Source organism: Bos grunniens, chromosome 3, assembly GCF_055505025.1.
Source record: "Bos grunniens cultivar Pamir isolate PY7600 chromosome 3, Bosgru_T2T1.0, whole genome shotgun sequence".
Classification (NCBI taxonomy): Eukaryota; Metazoa; Chordata; class Mammalia; order Artiodactyla; family Bovidae; genus Bos; species Bos grunniens.
In genome coordinates this window covers 40109259-40130126 of record NC_141167.1, presented here as the reverse complement: position 1 = coordinate 40130126, position 20868 = coordinate 40109259, and the positions used below count along the sequence as shown (strand labels likewise).

General features: G+C 41.8%; 1 protein-coding gene and 1 pseudogene across 2 annotated transcripts in view; one reads left to right on the top strand and one right to left on the bottom strand.

The window, feature by feature from the left end:
- Positions 1-20868, bottom strand: part of ROR1 (ROR family WNT receptor 1) — a 470970-nt gene that overhangs the window by 26758 nt on the left and 423344 nt on the right. For both annotated transcript variants that reach the window (XM_086390352.1, XM_086390353.1), the window contains exons 5-7: positions 16343-16470; positions 13942-14259; positions 11964-12209 (exon numbers count right to left, since the gene is read on the bottom strand). In XM_086390352.1, the coding sequence (XP_086246478.1) occupies positions 11964-12209; positions 13942-14259; positions 16343-16470 (692 nt within the window). The remainder of the gene's footprint in view (positions 1-11963; positions 12210-13941; positions 14260-16342; positions 16471-20868) is intronic.
- On the top strand, positions 11396-11521 carry LOC147375524 (U5 spliceosomal RNA; annotated as a pseudogene).

The window sequence follows — 20868 nt, the reverse complement described above, 5'->3', positions numbered from 1 at the left end:
TCTCAAGAAAATTAGAAATACCAAGAGAATATTTCATGCAAAGATGGGCTCGATAAAGGACAGAAATGGTATGGACCTAACAGAAGCAGAAGATATTAAGAAGAGCTGGCAAGAATACACAGAAGAACTGTACAAAAAAGATCTTCATGACCCAGATAATCATGATGGTGTGATCACTGACCTAGAGCCAGACATCCTGGAATGTGAAGTCAAGTTGTCTTAGAAAGCATCACTACGAACAAAGCTAGTGGAAGTGATGGAATTCCATTTGAGCTATTTCAAATCCTGAAAGATGATGCTGTGAAAGTGCTGCACTCAATATGCCAGCAAATTTGGAAAACTCAGCAGTGGCCACAGGACTGGAAAAGGTCAGTTTTCATTCTAATCCCAAAGAAAGGCAATGCCAAAGAATGCTCAAACTACCGCACAATTGCACTGATCTCACACGCTAGTAAAGGAAGGCTCAAAATTCTCCAAGCCAGGCTTCAGCAATACGTGAACCATGAACTTCCTGATGTTCCAGCTGGTTTTAGAGAAGTCAGAGTAACCAGAGATCAAATTGCCAACATCTGTTGGATCATCAGAAAAGCAAGAGAGTTCCAAAACAACATCTGTTTCTGCTTTATTGACTATGCCAAAGCTTTTGACTGTGTGGATCATAATAAACTGTGGAAAATTCTGAAAGAGATGGGAATACCAAACCACCTGACCTGCCTCTTGAGAAACCTATATGCACGTCAGGAAGCAACAGTTAGAACTGGACATGGAACAACAGACTGGTTCCAAATAGGAAAAGGAGTACGTCAAGGCTGTATATCGTCACCCCGCTTATTTAACTTATATGCAGAGTACATCATGAGAAACGCTGGACTGGAAGAAGCACAAGCTGGAATCAAGATTGCTGGGAGAAATATCAATAACCTTGGATATGCAGATGACACACCACCCTTATGGCAGAAAGTGAAGAGGAACTAAAAAGCCTCTTGATAAAAGTGAAAGAGGAGAGTGAAAAAGTGGGCTTAAAGCTCAACATTCAGAAAATGAAGATCATGGCATCTGGTCCCATCACTTCATGGCAAATAGATGGGGAAACAGTGGAAACAGTGGCTGTCTTTAATTTTTTGGGCTCCAAAATCACTGCAGATGGTGATTGCAGCCATGAAATTAAAAGACGCTTACTCCTTGGAAGGAAAGTTATGACCAACCTAGATAGCATATTCAAAAGCAGAGACATTACTTTGCCAACAGAGGTCCATCTAGTCAAGGCTATGGTTTTTCCTGTGGTCATGTATGGATGTGAGAGTTGGACTGTGAAGAAAGCTGAGTGCCGAAGAATTGATGCTTTTGGACTGTGGTGTTGGAGAAGACTCTTGAGAGTCCCTTGGACTGCAAGGAGATCCAACCAGTCCATTCTGAAGGAGATCAGGCCTGGGTGTTCATTGGAAGGACTGATGCTGAAGCTGAAACTCCAATACTTTGGGCACCTCATGTAAAGAGTTGACTCATTGGAAAAGACTCTGAAGCTGGGAGGGATAGTGGGCAGGAGGAGGGGACGACAGAGAATGAGATGGCTGGATGGCATCACTGACTCGATGGACATGAGTTTGAGTAAACTCTGGGAGTTGGTGATGGACAGGGAGGCCTGGTGTGCTGGGATTCATGGGGTTGCAAATAGTCGGACACGACTGAGCGACTGATCTGATCTGATCTGATCTGATGCTCTTTGGATCAAAGGGGGAAAACACCGAATGAAGGATGCAATAAAAGTCTTAAAATTTCAATAAGAGATGACACCAGATGTTCAAAACTAGTTCTGGTATACATACTTGTTCCTTACTAGCTTTTTATTTTCCCCCAATTTAAAGTAGTGGCTCACATTTAAGAAAAAAATGATTAAGAAAAAAAGATTCCAAAATTCAATAGGTTCTATAACATTAAATGTCTTTCATCTTTGATAGGATTATTTTGGAGTGATAGGACAAACATGTCTAAACTTTAGCAGAACATTTGATCAAGTGATTCATGATATCCTTATGGACAAAAGATGGAGGACTAGACAATAATATCAATAGACGGATTTGTTCTTCATCCATGGCTATACTCTAATAGTGTTAATCAGCAAACAACATCAAATTATAGAAGGCTATCCTTGAGAGGACCTGCCTGTTCAATACTGTCATCAACTACTTGATGATGACATGTTTATCAAACTTGAAATGGCCTGAATCTAAGAAAGATAATTAGTTGACTACAGAAATAAAATTTTAAAGGACGATACACAACAGGTTAGAATAATGACCCTCAAACCCACAGTGGAAATTTTATAATATGATAACTTGGAGTTAGGTTAAAGCTCTGCTTAGAGAAGTCCATGATTCAACAGATCTACTAAATAATTTTTGATATAACCAAACTAAAAACAAACAAACAAAAGAAGATTCATAAATTTTAGTGAAGACTTGAAGGCTCAGTTGGATCCAGCAACAGCATGATGAAATTTCTGAAAAAAATTGCTATAGTTGGCACGTATAGCAATGAGACAGCCTTCATTGGCAGTACTGAGTCATCAAGAATTATGGTCCTCTTCTGGTCTGTTCTGGTTTAAAGATGTCAAAAATTGTTTCAACTGTAAGAGTCATGTTTTTTAAGAAGGATTCTGGAGGAGCAAGAAACACTCAGAGAGGAGGATCGGTAAGGAAATGTGGGAGGAGCTATATGCTCTTTGGATCAAAGGAGAAAAAAAACTGAATGAAGGATGCAATAAAAGTCTCAAAATTCAATAAAAGATGACACCAGATGTTAAAAACCAGTTATAGTATACACACTTGTTCCTTACTAGCTTTTTATTTCCCCCCAATTTAAAGTAGTGGCTCACATTTAAGAGAAAAAAAAAAAAAAAAAATCAGGAGATTTCACATACAAGTTTTAGCTTCTGGCATACAAAGGCAGATTTGAACAGGGGGAACCAGCACATAACTTTGGTTAGAGAGATAACCTTGTCTCTGCAGGTCTCTGGCATGTTCAAGCAGAGGTTGTTTGATTTCTATCTTCCTTTAAGATGCTCTGATTTTATAAACGGAGTTGATGTACCTTACTTAGACTCCCACTGAACTTTGGACTCTCTTACAAAGCAACTGATTTAAAGCCAGTGATGAATACTTCCCCTAAGTGTCCGCAGCTCACCAGATCTAGTCTTAGTCATTTTCTATGCAGCTCTATGCTGAGGCTGATCTCTATGCCCAGGATTAATGGGACTCTGGCTTCCAGTTGGGTCCAGCTCTTGGGAGGCACTAGCATGATAAAAAGAACCCCAGGGCAAGAAGAGAGAGTACGGTTGGTGTGTTTATTCCTCTGGCTCCCTTCCTGCTGGGTTGCAGAGGCTTGCCTGCCTGCCTCTACCAAAGGCCACAGCACACGCTGGACAGCCCTCTCTTCCGCCTCGGCTGTACTCTATGGGGAGGGGTAATCGACTCTCCAGGCCTAGAATGGTATTGCTTCACTCCTGTTAGCCCCAGGTCCTGCACCTTATTGGTTTATCCTAATCCTGCCAACACCTTTAAAAACCATATCTTTATAAAATTCTCCTTAGTCTATTTGCTTGTGCTTTTTGTTTCCTGCCAGAATCTTGACTGATGCAAAGCCAGTAACAACAATTGCCATGGTGTTACAGCAGAGTTCTGTCACTCAAAGTTCAAAATGACAAGGAGCACTTCCTATCGGCATGGGGGTGGGCCCAAAGAGTTAAAGGCCTCCAAAGCTTATTGCTAGAGTAGCTGACACACTAGGGAAGTGACTCAATATATACTGGAGACAATAAAATTAAAAAAAAAATCCTTTTAGAGAAAATTATTTTATGTTGACACATGTTTGTGAAACACGACTCAGTTATAAGTTTTTGGTAACGATTGTTCTTTACTTTGCTGAAAATAGACAAAGACTGGAGACCAAAGTACATCTTGAAAATCTCTGGAGCACAAAAATAACTCTTCCGGAAAACTTCAAACTATACAAAGCAGTGCTCTATTCCTTCCTCTGCTCCCCCTCCCCAACATCCAATCCACAGTAATGTTCAATTTTGGTTTGAAGAAATGGCTGAAAGACAAATTGCCTTACAACAGGTCTTCTATGAAATATGGGAGAAGGCTGCTGACAGAGTGAGTTAAAAACTGCAGTGTTCGCAATCTGGAAAACATCTGCCTTGCCCCAAACTGTAAACCACCACGTTGGAGAAAATGGTTTGTGACAAAGCAGAACCCAGGGTGGGTGTTTGTAAGGTGATGGGACAAGTCAGGGCTATTCAGGCACAGAATTGGGCAACGTGCCCTTTGGCAAACCGGTGCAAGCCAAGGACTTAAAAGGAAATACAAAAGCAACAGGCCAGGTATGAAAACTCCATATGGAGCCAAATGGCTCACTACTTTTCTTATCAATGGGTACTCTTTGGTGAAGCTGGTTTAGGAGTAAAAACAATACCACTGTTTGGAAGCTCTGGTTCTTTGGTGGATGAAGAAACCTTTATTTAGCAGTGATTGAAACACACCGGCCTGGATAGTAGAAGAATCAAGACTCATCTAGGTGGAAATAAAGGGCTGTTGCTGTTACTGTTGTTAAGTTGCTTCAGTCATGTCCAACTCTGTGTGACCCCATAGACGGCTGCCCACCAGGCTTCCCTGTCCCTGAGATTCTCCAGGCAAGAATACTGGAGTAGGTTGCCATTTCCTTCTCCAAATAAAGGGCTAAGGTTTGAACATGAAAATGTGAATGTAATCAAGGTTCTGCCTCCTCACTACAGTTCAAAAAAAGAAACAAATAGGAGATCTTAATTAGTTGAGAAGACAGAAAATATGGACCAAGGGAAATGGTCAGATCAATGCAAAAGGAGCTCCCAGAGAAATAGACCTTTTTCACAGTTTCCCTCTCAGAGCTGCACAAAACAGCAATGATAAGGGCTACAGTGAAACTGTGAGTTGGGAGGTGTGCCTAGGTGCCAGTTGGAAAGAACATAGGCAAATGTTTCTTTTTCGACTTCGTTTCCACCCAGTCCACAGTATTTGGCTTGGAAGGTGGCCACAGGGACTAGAGGTGAAAACGTAGCAAATGAAGGTTTGCAGGCAGGATCTCAGGGAAGATGGCCAACTCTGAGGACTGGGAACCCAGGGCTGCCAGGAAGGGAGGAGACTTAGGACTTAACGGGAAAAGGGCAAACGATGTGAGGCCTGGGTGGAGCTGCCAGGGGAACTAGTCCCTATCAGGCTGAGGCTAAGAACACCCTGAACACCCTGGTCTCAGAGTAGATGTCTTATGGCTGGGGGCTCCATTCCTGCATCTGCGCAGCTTCAAGTAAGAAAATCAAAGACGTAGAGACAGACTTCCCTGGTAACTTGGTGGATAAGAATCCACCTGCCAATGCAGGGGCTATGGGTTAGATCCCTAGTCCGGGAAGATTTCACATGCCATAGAGCAACTAAGTCCGTGTGCCACAACTACGGAAGCCTGTATATCTAGAGCCTGTGCTCAGCAACAAGAGAAGCCAGTGCAATGAGAAGCCCGTGTCCCACGATTAGAGAGTAGCCCCCAGCTCACCACAATTAGAGAAAAGCCCGCACATTAACAAAGATCCAGCATGGACAAAAATAAATAAACAAACAAACAAAGATTAAGAAAAAAGATGACCTAGAGAGCTCATAAGGATCAAAGGGGAAAGGAAAACGATAAAGGAATGTTTATTCTTCTGAATAAGATAGAATTTGTTCTTTAAATATCTGTAGTGTGGTGGACACAGGCTGGACCTTGAATCCTGCGGACCCAATCTTATCTTTAGTAAAAACAACATTGTCTCAGCTTTTCCATCAGTAAAATGGAGGTGATACCTTTAGCCTGTGGTTATTATGAGGGTTAACTCCACACATTTTATTAAGCATCAGCTAAGTCATAGGCCAGATGCTATTGTAAAGAACTTCACACAGTGTTCAACCAATAGCAAATATTAGCACACACAGAAAAGCACATTACAGCACACAGGAACACGGGGAACTATAGTGTTTAAAGTGATTTGTGTTTTCCCCCTCTGATTCTTCTACTAGATTGTAAGCTACAGGAGGGCACAGCTTGTTCATAAAATCTAAAGCATAGTAGAAGTTCAACATATATACATTGGTTTCAGTAAGTGAATGAATAAATAATAACTGTTCTAATTGCTGGATATCTGGGATAGGAAAGAAAAGACAGGGAAGGTAAGAGCTCAAGTCTGGCGCAAACTTCTTTTGTTCTTTCCTCTTCTCCAGGCGCTGCCTGGGCTCATGCACACAGCCCTAGCTAAGCCAATTCCCAGAATTCACAACAGACATATTTGGTTGTGTTTAATTTTATGTTCTGTCTTAGAGTAAAAGTTCACAGATAAAACGATCTGGGGCACACTGTTCTCAAATGCCTTTATTCTAGAAACTATAACAAATGCTCACATTCTGCATTTAATTAGGTCTATACTTCTTTCAGCCTTACTTAGTTGAAATAAAAACAAAAGATATCAGTAGGAAAATGAGAAACCCCATGGAGATTTTGCAACCTCTTTAACTTTGACTTAACTAAAGAATGCAGGAACATTCCCATGAGATTCCATCCCCTTGGAGAGGAAGGAGGAAAAGGACTCATTGCAAATATGCCCCACAAGCTTACACCTCATTATAAGATACAAAGTTATTCTCCATATCTCTATCACCAATCTATCAATCCATCTATCTATCCATCCATCTACCCACCTATCTATTTATATACACAGACACACACATACATAAATCATAGAATTTACAAGACAGGCTACAGCTTTGAATCCTGGGTCCACTTCTTATTAATCGTGTGGCCTTGGACAAGTTATTTAACTTCTCTAAGTCTCATTTTTCTCTTCCTGGGTAAAATAAAATGCAACTCATACAGTTATAGAGCTACTATACATGAGATAATGCTTTAAAAAGAAAAACTCTTCACATAGTGGTTCTTTGTAAGCAATCAATAAATGGTAACTGCTGTTTAATATTGTTATTCTATAGTTTAAATTATATAATTTATACAGTATATACAATATACTATATTCTATAGTCTAAATTGTGTAATTCTAATTCAGTCTCAGAGTTTCCCAAACCTGGCACTACTGGCGTTTTGGGCTGGATAATTCTTTGTGTGAGCTCTTCTGTGCATTCTGGGGTGTTCAGCAGAATCCCTGGCCTCTGCACGAGAGAAGCTAGTAGCATTCCCCCAGGCTTCCCTAGTGACTCAATGTCAAAGAAAGAATCTGCCTGCCAAAGCAGGAGGCACAGGTTCAATCCCTGGGTCAGGAAGATCCCCTGGAGAAGGAAAGGGCAACCCACTCCAGTATTCTCGCCTGGGAAATCCCATGGACAGAGGAGCCTGTTGGTGACATACAGTCCGTGGGGTCACAAAGAGTCAGACACAATTTAGTGACTGAACAGCAACAATAAAGCTTTCCCCAACCCCACTCAGTTGTGATGACCAAAATATCTCCAGATATTGCTAAATGTTCTCTGGAAGGCAAAACTTCCCCTGTTTGAGAACCACTGGTATAGAACAAAGAGTGAGTGGCCCCAGAGACAGGAGACCTGGTTTCTATTAACTCATTTATGTTCTTGGGTAAGTCCTACCACTTCCCTAGACCTTGGCTGTCTCATATGTTAAAATAGGGCAGGAAATTCCTACTTTATCTTTCATGATTTTTCTAAGGATGAAATGAGAAAAAAAGCAAATGCTCTAAAGAAATGTTATAAAAGTAGGATTCTGTATGATTACTTTGTTAGAGGTGGGCTATTGAGGGGCAATTACAAGAAGACTCATCTTAGAACAACAGCTGATGCCGACCTACTCTCTTCTGTAATTCATACCCTAGGGAGCCACTAGCCTCTCAGCAGCTGTTTATTGATCACATGTCAAAGATTCCCTGTTCCTTTAATGGATGTATTTGTGGCTTGGCCTGAAGAATCCAAAAGGAACTGTTTTCTTTCAAAATGAAGTGAAAATGTTCTTTTAAAAAAATTATTATTATAAGTGGTGAAAACTGGCTTGTCATCTGTAGATTTACCTTTCATCCAAATTTCTCTCTCACGTGACTGGAATTAACCAGTCCTCAGAATTCTGCAGATTGATATTCAGAAAGCAATATCTTAGGGTTTCCTGAGATCATCACTGAACTGATTAATACTATAATAATATACTGAGAAGCACTGTGATGGATTTCTTCATTAGCAAGGGAACGTGTTTTGATGCCATATCATGTTATGGGAATCAGTGTACTGAAATCCAGAGAGCCTACTGTCATCCTTTTATTTATTTCTGAAAGATCTTTCAGTGGGAGATAGCAAAGTGTCTGGGAAAAGAACACGAACTTCGAGTTTGGTCGGAGCTATATGCAAGTAGACAAGGGTTCAAGGTCCAATGCTATGAGTTATCTCATTTAGACATATACCTTGGTAGGATATGTTAATAACATCTGTCCCACAGTGTGGTGATGAATTTTAGATGGAGATGAAGACGGAAACCACGAAGCACCATGCAGGCACATGGTAGAGAATATAGGTGGTCTTTCTCTCTCTGTCTAAGGTCTGAAAGACTGCTGAAGGCTTTCTTTCATGCCTCAGAGAGTGTTTTTGGTCTGATTCCCTAAAGAATGATGCTGAAATGAAAATCAATACTTTCTAGGTATCAGGTCTTGACTTAAACTAATTGTAATAAAGCTTGAACCCAATTATCAACAAACCTTCCAGCTCATGAGTAAATTATCTCCCTACTTCTTTTTTTATTTTTAAAAATTGTATTCCAGTATACTTGGTTTATAGTGTTGTGTTAATTTCTGCTGAGAGAAAGGGACTCAGTTAATACATGTGTCTCTTCTTTTCATTGGATACTGAACATAGTAACCTGTGCTATACAGTAGGACTTTGCTGTTTATCCAGCCAATATATACTAGTTTGTGTCCACTAATCCCAAACTCCCAATCCTTACCTCCTATCTCCCTGTCCCCCTTGGCTACCACATATCTGTTCCCTATGTCTGTGTATTTCCCTACTTCAGATGAGGATTGCAGTTGGAAATTCTGGGCCAAAAGTCACCCACAGGACAATGGTGTTCACCTGGAGTCAAGTAACAATGCATTTTTTTCCCTTAAAATAATTCATTTGGTTTCCTTAAGGACACAGATCAGTCTCCTAAGACAGCACAATGGAGTAGCAGGAAGATGAGTCAGACAGACTAGTGGAGTAACTCTGTTGTTGTCTGAGCCTCAGTTTCATCATGAGCAGTATGTGCTGTGCTCAGTCACTCAGTCGTGTCTGACTCTTTGCGACCCTATGGACCACAGACCGCCAGGCTGCTTTGTCCATGGGAATTCTCCAGGCAAGAATACAGGAGTGGGTCGCCATGCCCTCCTCCAGGGGATCTTCCCAACCCAGGGATCGAACCCAGGTTTCCCCCATTGCAGGCGGATTCTTTACCATCTGAGCCACCAGGGAAGGGTTAATAACACCATTCTCTGTCTCAGGGAGAGGGTGAGTATAAATAAAGCCTTGGAAACCCCAAGAATGATGCCTAGCACATGGGACGTGCTCAGTAATTGTTGCAATTATCCCTGGCTCTCTGGCAGATTTTCACACCTACCTGATGTAGGAGAAGGGATGGGGCAATTAAGTAAGTGATTATAACTCTCCTTTTCATGTTGAATATAGCATGTGGGAAAACCATAAATTTTAAGTGCTCATTATTTAAAAAATACAGAATAATTTTCTTTGAAGTTTCCAATGGTGGCTCTGGAAGAGTTAATGTCATAATTTGTTCTTTATGCTGCATATGAAGGCATTTTAAAGCCTAGTGGCTGGTCACCTCTTTTTCAAACTGAGCATATTGAACCATCCCTAAAACCATTTTGCAAGGGAAGACGATATGGCATAACAGATAACATGTAAGAAGGAAACTGTAGTATAATGGTTTCCCCAATTTTCATCACTGAGAATTCTTTCAATATTTTTGCTACTTTTCCCTAATGATTGCTGTAGTATATTTCAGCTTCCTGTTCTTTGTTTCACAGCATTTGTGCTAACTTCTACTGTATCACACACACTGCATTGCGATTGTAATATGAATCACATTTTTTCCTTTTTCAGCCTCCCTACTCCACAACAGGCTCAAACAATATTTGCTGAAAACAAGCATTTCTCTATATGTGTAGTGAGTACATGGGTGCTCAGTCTCTTCAGTCGTGTCTGACTCTTTGAGACCCCATGGACTGTAGCCCACCAGGCTCCTCTGTCCATGGGACTCTCCAGGCAACCATACTGGAGTGGGTTGCCATGCCCTCCTCCAGGGGATCTTCTCTACTCAGGGATCAAACCCAGGTCTCCTGCATTGCAGGCAGATTCATTACTGCTGAGCTACTGGGAAAGCCCTCGATATGTGTATATTACATACTAATTACAGTTAGTTCCTCTTTATATATATACTGACTACATAAAAATTACACAAGAAAATATTTATTAAACATTTACTATCTTCCAGATATCATAGAGTTTTTCAGTTAACAACTTACTTATTCTCTTAAGAAACCCTGAATGTAAATCGTTATTATTTCCATTTTACTGGAGTGGCTTTCCTATGACATTCTGATGCTCCCCCTAGGCCTGGGAAACTCAAGTGATGAGTTTCCCAAGTTTCTCAAGTTATTTATGAGAACTGTAATCAGGAAGACAAATCATTAAAAAATCATCTGAAACTCCCAGTATCACCAACATTTTCATTCTCTCTCTTACCCTCCAAACATTTTCTAGAAAAAGGTACAAACTGATTCAGAAGTTTCATTTTCTTCCTATATTTCTGCAGTATAAAAGGATGAGGCAAAGGACACAGTTTATCTGCAGGTTGCCCTGGATCCCTGAGTACTGGCTATAGATTCATTCTCTCTTGTGGGTTTTCTCAAGGACACAGAAAAAACAGTTCTCTTTCTGCTTCCAATACACCTGTTGTGCTAAAAAAGGTACACTTGGACATGGACCATCGTGCATAACATTTCACTTCACGAATGACTGTGATAAGCTGCTTCTCCTGTACTTCCAGAGAGATGGTGCCTGTTATACCCACTAATACAACGGCAGCAGGCATAAAAGCAGTTTCTTCCTTGAGAGTGTGCTACTGCTAAGTCACTTCAGTTGTGTCCAACTCTGTGAGACCCCATAGATGGCAGCCCACCAGGCTCCCCTATCCCTGGGATTCTCCAGGCAAGAACACTGGAGTGGGTTGCCATTTCCTTCTCCAATGCATGAAAGTGAGAAGTGAAAGTGAAGTCGCTCAGTCGTGTCTGACTCTTAGCGACCCCATGGACTGCAGCCCACCAGGCTCCTCCGTCCATGGGATTTTCCAGGCAAGAGTACTGGAGTGGTAAATCTTTCGCCTTTTACTAAAGATTTCCGTGGAGAGGAACAATTCTGAGTTTTTACTCAATTTTTTGAGGCCTTGCTTTTGCAAGGCTAAAAGAAAAAAGAAAAGAGTACTGGAGTGGGATGCCATTGTCTTCTCCATGAGAGTGTGCTTTGGTATCCAAAAAGGTATTTTCTGCTCAGACAACAAAATTTATCCTAGAAACAGAGTTAGAGATCAAACAAACATTATCAACCTCCTTTGCCCCCTTATATGATTCTCCTAAGGGAAGGGGCATAGAGCTGGGATCTTTTAAAGCAGGGGTCCCCAATCTCTGGGATCTAATGCCTGATGCTCTGAGGAGAAGCTGATGTAATAAGAATGGAAATAAAGTGCACAATAAATGCAATGCCCTTGGATCATCCCCAAACCATCCCCTCATCGCCTGGACTGTGGAAGAACTGTCTTCCACATAACTGGTCCCTGGTGCCAAAAAGGTTGAGGACCACTGTTTCAAAGTGACTGAAGCCATGGAAAGCAGTGAGAGTATTTACCACATGCTGGGATGTCACACAGGTCAAACTTATAGTTTTCATCCAAGGTGAAGCACCAGGGCGCTTCCTTCTGATTCCCCGGGTTGCGGCAGTAGGAGTGTCCTCCATTCAGCTCTGGGAAGCGGAGGGCGGTGAAGGTGTGCGTGTGGGGATACTGGGAATTCCAGGGCTGGCACTGGCGCCCTGATTTGGTCACACTGACGGTGCCCCGGTAGTCCACGCCTGTGCTATTATAGCACTTGTGATCTGAAATACATGAAAGAAGAGCCCAAAGTGTGAGAAACAGAGACAGTGCCGGAGCTCCTGGCCAGCAGTTTCTGGAGGGAAGACGTGCAGTTACCCTCACGGCCGAGGCTTCCCTGCCGGTCGGGGCCACGTGGCAATCTCCCGCATGCTGGGCTGGGACACAGAGCAGACCTTGCAGTGACACTGCTGGGAGGATTTAGAGAGTATGCTTGAGGAGGGAAACCAGTCTCCACAATTATTTTTTATATGGAACACAGAAAAAAATCAGAACCGGGGCAGGATCCAGGGGCACAGGAGCAATCGCCTAGTGAATGGTGCAGGGACTGTTCTTTCCATTTCTGCTTGGTGACCTTAGACATGAGATAGATGGATAGGTCATGGGATAAAGAATGTAGCCCTCAGAAGATGTTCCTTAGCAGCAGTGCACTAGGGGTTTCCGACAGGAGTTTGGCCATTGCCATGCTGATACACTGGACATCTTCAAGAAGCAGGTCCTATTAAATCTTCCTTCCGGGAGATGATGCTTGAAACCATGGCAAAAATGGATTAAGCTGAAATAAACTGAAATCTGGAGGGGTAATGATAAGATGAGAGTAATAATAGTAATAAAGATGGTATTGCTATTATATGTTAAGCATAGTTCTAAGCATTTTAGGTGCACTAACTTATTTAACTAATAAAAGAGTTAACTGCCAAAAGGAAATGAAAACATTACCAGTAAAGTATAATATAGATGGAGCGGAAATGCACAGAAAACAGTCTTTTGTTTGTTGGCAGTGAGAGGATGGAGGCAAACTCCCATATATAGATAGATAGATAGATAGTGGTATAATACAATATAATGCAATTTACCATTAATGTATTTAGAACATTCAAAATATTGTGCAACCTTAACTACTATCTCATCCTAGAACACATACATCATCCCCAAAGGAAACCCTATTTCATTAAGCAGTCATTCCACACTCTCCCCTAGTCCCTACACCTGGCAATCTGCTTTCTATCTCCATGGAATTGTCCACTTTGGATATTGTATATAAATGAACTCATACAATGGTGTCTGACTTCTTTCTATAACAGTCTTTTTAAGGTTCAGCCATATTATAGGATGTAACAGGATTTTACTTTTTTTTTTTTTTGGATAAATAATATCTCATTGCGGAAGATCCCTTGGAGGAGGGCCTGGCAAACTACTCCAGTATTCTTGCCTGGAGAATCCCACGGACAGAGGAGCCTGGCGGTCTACAGTCCACGGGGTCCCACAGAGTCAGACACGACTGAAATGACTTAGCATACAGCATGCAATATTTCGTTATGTGGATATGCCACAATATATTCATCTACTTACCCACTGATGGACATTTGGGTTGTTTACAACTTTTAGCTATGGTGAACAGAGCTATTATGAACCTTTCTGCACAAGTTTTTTTTGAACACCCGTTTTTAATTCTTTTGGGCATATATCCAGGAGTGGCATTATTGGGACATACAGTAATTCTATTTTTAAGTCATTAAGGAACCAGAAGCCATATTTTAAAATTATCTTCCTCATGTAACTTTTTGAAGAATGGCACTGCATCTTACCCACTGGAAGCTCAGCCCCCACATGATATCTGGACCACTGGGAAGTAATCTGACTACCAACACAAAATTAATACTGAGGATCAAGGTCCAGTTTTCCTGGGGCTGCTGGCCCCTGAGGCAGAACAGAAGGTCAGGGGCTACCACCTACTTTTATTGATGGGATCCGCCATGGGAATTCCAATCCGGATACAGTTTGCAGCTTCGGGACTCTCGGGCTGAGGGAGATCTTCACAGTTTGGCAGTTTCAGCCTCATCAATATCATGGGATTTGATCTCGCAAAAATGTACTCTGTTTGACACAGGACATTTTCCAGGATTTCGCATTCATCGCGACACAAGTCCCGGGGCTTTGGGACCGACGAGGTTTCATCACAGTATGGGAAGGCGTAGTGGCACAGGGAAGGAATGGCGAACTGAGAACACTTATCAGATAAGTGACTGGAGGTGCCGATCATGGTGAAGGCAGCTGGAAAACAAACACAATTATTAACTCCCAGAGGCAGGGTTTATCTCCCCTGGTTATCCAGTCAACAGATATCAGATGTAAACACACATTGGAAGGAATCTGCTGTACTCAAACAGACAAGGCCAAGGGAAGGAGATTCATTTCAGATGTCTAAGCAGCTTACTTTCACTGGCTTGAAAAAAATAATTTTGACTACAAAGTTTAAAAAAACAGGATTAAGTTACATATGTACTGTTTCCTAATAAAAAGAATTAATTAGGTTAAAGTACAATATATTTTTCATTTTTACTACAAAGCAACAGAACTTTGTGTTTCTTCCGGTACTTTTTATTAGTTTTGTGAGGCTTCTAAAACTTTTGACAGCTGCAGGGCAGAACTTGCTTTATACAGTGGCTGAGCCCAATCACAGGATTTATTTAGTTCTGAGTCTTGCCTCTCAGTTCTTGGATGACCTTGGGTAACTGGTTTAATTTCCTTATAATTTGAAGACTTTTGATCCCATCTTCTGAACATGAGGCAACTCATTTGAAAGTTCTCAAAGAGCACAACTCAGTTGTCCAAGGTATATTGTAGAATATTAGTGGTTGCTCTGCCTAATCTCTTATCCCCATACCAGCCTTTGCACATGTCTACTGACAAGGAGCTTATAATCACAAGGCAGCCTGTGAAGTTGTTGGTATACAATTTCCCAAAGCATGTTCCTCAGAACATTAATTATGTAGAATGTTAAAAGTGTCTGAGAAACTGGGGTTCCATAGCTAAACAAGTTTGGAAAAGTGCTGGGTTAATCAAAGTTAAATGGATTTTTTTTAAAAAAGAAAAAACTGTAACACTTTCCAGTAAGCTGATATCCATTGAAAATGTCCAAGAGAAGATTACTATAAATGGGTGACCAAATATTTATATACTTATATCAGAATTTCCATTTATTTTTGTGAATACTTAGTAAAAAGTATGTTCAAGTGATTTTTTTATTAAGTTGAAAGGTATCTTTTATAGCTTCTCCCTACCAGTCTTGCTTCACTGGAATTTTATGGACTTCCCTCTTGAAAGCCTGAGAGATTTAGCACCTGGCAAATACGTCTTCCTATAGTTGCTTCTTCAGGTTAAATAATTCCCCTGGCCGCCTCTTGGTTCCCTCAAATTCCTCTTGTGACATAGTTTTTGGGCCTTTGGCTATGTGTCTTGGGTCTGTTCTTGCCTCTCTTAAATCATAGGGTTGCCAGCTAAACTACAGGGCATCTGAATTCCAGGTCAACATTTGGGACATATACTGAAATATATCAGATGCAATGGGGTGTCTTATATTTTCAGTGCTAATGTTGGAAACCTTATTAGAATTTCAGAACAGCCACTTTAATGTATTTAATGCACAGGGCACTGAGGCATAATAACCACACTAATGGGGGAGACACAGGCTGCTGTGACCATCCGACAAGGTACACAGAATCGTGCGTAGTGGCCGACACTACCTACCTCGTATGTGCCAGGTCGTGCTTCAGCATTAGATTTCCATTAAAAAGATCCTTTCAATTCAGAAAAGTGGAGGGTAAATAGAGAAAGCTAGAGCAGGAATAGACCCATGATCGTCTCGCCTCCTCACTCACTTCCCAGATGAAGAAAGAGATTTCCACGGAGAGTACGATTTTCTCCAAAGTCACACTAATGGCAAATTGGGATTAATATCCAGAATTCTAACTCTAAATTCATCCGCTTTTAGTCAACACAATGTTATTTCCAAACAGTAAGCTCTGTGAGGGCAGAGACATACCTGGCTTATTCCCCACACCATCACATCGTCCATGCCCAGCCCAGGTCCTGGTATGCCAAAAGCACTCAATAATATTTATTGAGTGTTTGAATAAAAGTGAGACTTCTCAAAGCCTCCTTTTCCTCTAAGGGCAACCTTTAATAAATTATTCTAATGTAAATTTCAGAGCAGAGATTATATCTCTGGCTTCTTTATGGCCCCGTTCCTAACCCCTATGCCTTGACTAATCCTTTGTCAAGAGAAGGGCTCAATAAAACTTCTGGGGAGAAAAACTGTTGTGCAAAGTATAAATATAATTCCATTGCTACCAACCTGTGATCTGATTTTCTATTTCCCCCTGCATGTGCAAAGACTCCATGTAGACAGTGCGGTTGCCAATAAATCTTGCACAGGCAATCCCTCTGTACGGCTGACAGAATCCATCTTCTTCATACTCATCTCTGAAAACAGAGCACATACATAAGCTGGTGCAGGACACACACGCAGTTGGCGCTCACTGCGCGATGCCCCAGACAGTCACTAGGGGGCGCAGTCGGGCACAGTATCCTAAAGACTGGGTTAAAGAATCTGGCTTCCTCCTCAGTTCCATCCATCGCTTAAAACATCTGTTGGTCACATTGGTCAAGTTTCCTTCACCTCTAGAAATATCATCCTGAAGCACAAAATCATCCTTAAATGTGGGAGAAAACACTTTTATTTTCGCAGCTGGTGGTGGGCTGGAGGATGATGTAGTTGTAAGAGTAAAGAGGAAATGAGTTGGAAATCTGGGCACATGTTCTACAGTTTTTTGTTTTTTAAATACAGATTATTTCTGTTTCATTTGCTACAAAGGGGTGGGTGCATCACCCCAAGACCTACTCGGACTGATATGTCAATTAGGAAGCTCCAAGTGGTGAGAAGCTGGGTGCTGCAGGAAGGAAAGCAGAGGGCAGTCCAGTTACATGGCTCCTGCTTGAGACCCATCACCCCCACACTGCAGAGAGTGTCCATGGCAAACCACAGACTGGGCAATCTCAGATCAGTCACTTAGTCCCAGGAAATCCAGAGAAAATATCAATTGTTCTTGCTTTCATAAGTTGCTAAAACAAAACAAAATCTTAAAAAAAAAAATTGTTGCCTCAAGTTTTAATAATAAAAGGGAGGGCACAGATTTTATTCTGAAGATAAAGTGAAAGTCGCTCAGTTGTGTCCGACTATTTTCGACCCCATGGACTTAGTCCATGGAATTCTCCAGGCCAGAATACTGGAGTGGGTAGCCTTTCCCTTCTCCAGGGGGTCTTCCCAACCCAGGGATCAAACCCAGGTCTCCCGCATTGCAGGCAGGTTCTTTACCAGTTCAGCCACAAGGGAAGCCTAAGAATACTGGAGTAGGTAGCCTATCCCTTCTCCAGCAGATCTTTCTGACCCAGGAATTGAACCAGGGTCTCCTGCATCACAGGCGGATTCTTTACCAACTGAGCTATGAGGGAAGCCCCATTCTGAAGAAGGGGATTCCAGAAAGTGGTGTGATTAGTGACTGTGGAGCAAATGGCTGGAGAGCCAAGGCTGGAGATTAGGACCCAAGATGGCAGGCTCAGCTTGAAAGGACAGAGGCCAAAATCTCCCACTCGGGCCTATGATAAACCTAAGACACCAGAGTACAAGATATCAATATGATTCTGAAAGGCAAACTACAGCCAAGCAGAAGGCTACCTGCCAGGCTTGTGGTCTGACTTCTGCCCTAGATGCTCCTCCTCTGTTAACCTGGCTGGAAGCAACATCTTGCCTGAAAGAAGTATCATTTTTTTTCTTCTTTGGTTTGTTCTAAGTTAAAATACTTTAGAGCAAAAGTCAGGAGAACAAATTCTCCTGCTGGATTTAACATTTGCTTATCCTTAGGTGTGATTCCCTGGTGGCTATGACAGTAAAGAATCTGCTTGCAGTACAGGAGACCTGGGTTCTATCCCTGAGTCGGGAAGATCCCCTGGAGGAGGAAATGGCAACCCACTCAGTATTCTTGCCTGGGAAATACCATGCACAGAGGAGCCTGGTGAGCTACAGTCTATGGGGTCACAAAGAGTGGGAGATCATTGAGCGACTAACACTTTCACTTTCTTATCCTTAGGCAACCTCTCAAATCCTCTGAGCTATGGTTTTCTTCTCTAAAAGATGAAGATAATAATTGACCTCCCAACCCTATAGGTCAAAGTCATGTTGCTGTTTGTTGTTTAGTTGCTAAGCCATGTCTCTTTGCATCCCCGTAGACTAGCCTGCCAGACTCCTTTGTGCATGGTATTTCCCAGGCAAAAATACTGGAGTGGTTTGCCATTTCCTTCCTCAGGGGATCTTTCTGACCCAGAGATAGAACCTGTGTCTCCTGCATTGGATTCTTTACTGCTGAACCAAAGTCATGAGGATCCTATCAAACTGTGTAAAAGCTTTAAAAAAGTGCTACACAGAGGTAACATATAATTGTTATTAAAGCCCTTACAGTTACTGAGAGGGCTTCCCTAGTGACTTAGAATCTGCCAATCTAGTGACTTAGAATGCAGGAGACCCAGGTTTGATCCTAGGTTGGGAAGATCCCTTGGAGAAGGGAATGGCTACCCACTCCAGTATTCTTGCCTGGAGAATTCCATGGACAGAGGACAACAGCTACAGTTGTCCATGGGGTTGCAAAGAGTCAGACATGACTGAACGACTAACACTAGCAGGTACCGAAGAAGATATTTAAAAGATAGTTATTTGTTAAGCTTCTGCTTTGTAAACTCAACTGTGTTCATAGCTCTGGCCCTGGACACCCACACCTGAGGGTTCAGGGAGGGAGTCTAGAAAGCCCGGTAGAATAGGAAACCATGTGAAAAAAATCTGATCGAGCTGATCCTTAAAAGACGCTCGTTTTCAGCTGCTTTCTACTCCCTACTCACTAAAACAGTCAAGTTAAAGGTGGAGATGGGAGCAGTATCTCTAGTACAGTCTCCCAAATAGTTTGTAGTTCAAAGCTCTTAGAAACGTAACCTTTAAGTACACATACAAATGAATATATCATACACCTGACATAAAGACATTGAAATTTTAATGTTGCAAAATCCTGCAAGCACTCCACATGTTTACTTTCATAAATCCTAGAGTAATGTTGAAGCCTTTTTGGCTTAAATTTTACTTGGGTTGTAAAATTAACCCCACTTTTATTGGGTAACTAATACCATAAACCTATGGGGAGAAAGAAGTTTCTTGATGACCCAGCCTTGGATCTTGAAAACTGGAGTCCTGAGGCCAGAAAGTACCCCACACCATCACCCCCCTGCTATTATAGATGATGCTATTCTATCCCTAGGCATTAGCAGAGTCCTGGATTTTTAAGGTGTCATTATGAGAACACTTCTTCCTCCCCCACATTAAACTCTCAAGGCCTCAATTTATATCTCTTGGGAGGACAAAACCCTGGAATTACCCCCAGATATAAATCCCTGACCTACTGGGAGTTCCCATATTTTATGTGTGAGGCTTAGGCTAAACTTCTTACCACCTTTCCAATTCGAGATTCTGAAAAGACCCTTTGAATACTGTTTTTCAGAATAAAATGGAATGCAATTCTTTGGCTGCCTATTTCTTATCGAGGGCTTTAAATCTGCAGGTGTATTACATTTTTTATTGTGCCCAGAATTCCTGATACTCTGACCAGTCCAGTCTCTTGGGGACAGATATAAAAAACCAAGCAAGCAAACAAACAAAAAGAGTATGCGATGTCACCTGCTCAGGAGTAGCTCTCAGTCCTGGCTGTGTATCCATCTCCTTAAGAAGCTTTCGCAAATTCCAATGTCCAAACCCCACCTTGGACCTATTAAATCACAGTCTCTGGGGATGCAGCTTAGGTATTAAGCATTTTAAAAAGCTCTCAGGTGATTTGACTGTGGTCGAGAACCACAGCACTAGAAAAACAAACATGTATTAAGTGTTCTGCCACTCTCTGTGCTGAGTACTATGATAAGTGCTTTCTTCAAAGTGGCCCCTTGTGGCGTTATTATCCTTATTTATCTGAGTGAGAGACTCAAGTTCAGAGAAGTTAAGTAACTGACTCAGACTCACAAGGCCAGCAAGTGGAGGAGCTAGGATTTAATCACAAAATTCAAGCTCAAGCTTGACTACCAGGCTATAATAATGTTCTGCTTTTCAATCCTACTTTAAAGTAAATCAGCCTAATAATAAATAAGAGGATTTATAATGAGCCTTTACTCTGTTTTAGGCATTGTTAAATTTCATTTACATACAAAGTCAATATTAAGTCATTTAATGCTGACAACAGTCTTATACAGAAGGTGAAGATGTAAGTGTTCCCATTTTACAGATGAGAAAGCTGTAGAGTCAGAAAGAACAAAAGAACTTGTCCACTGTGGCACAGTAAGCAGAAGAATTAGATTTGCCCCCAAACCTGTGCTTGTAACCTCGGTATGCAACTTCCCTCCGAATAGCTGCATATGGGAGTTTTTCCACTGCTTACAGGGGCTCTCTACTGTGAAGATGTGTTCGTGTCTGCTGGACAGAGGAGCCTAGCGGGCTACAGTCCAAAGGGTCACAAAGAGTCAGACACAACTCAGTGACTGCACACACACACATGCACAGGTGGCAAAAAGGTTCTCTTTTAAAAGTCAAGTCGCAATCTCCTTTCATCCTTCCCATTTTTCCTGCCAGCCGTGGCTGGAGGGGAACAAACACTCCTCCAACATTAATCAGCTTTATGCCTTTCTCCAGCTCACACTTCTTTCATCGCTGATGTCTTCCATGGTTAGCAAATTAAAAACATGAAGAAGCAAGGCCGTGAGAGTGCAAGGGCGCTTGCAGTGAGCATGCCTGAGGCT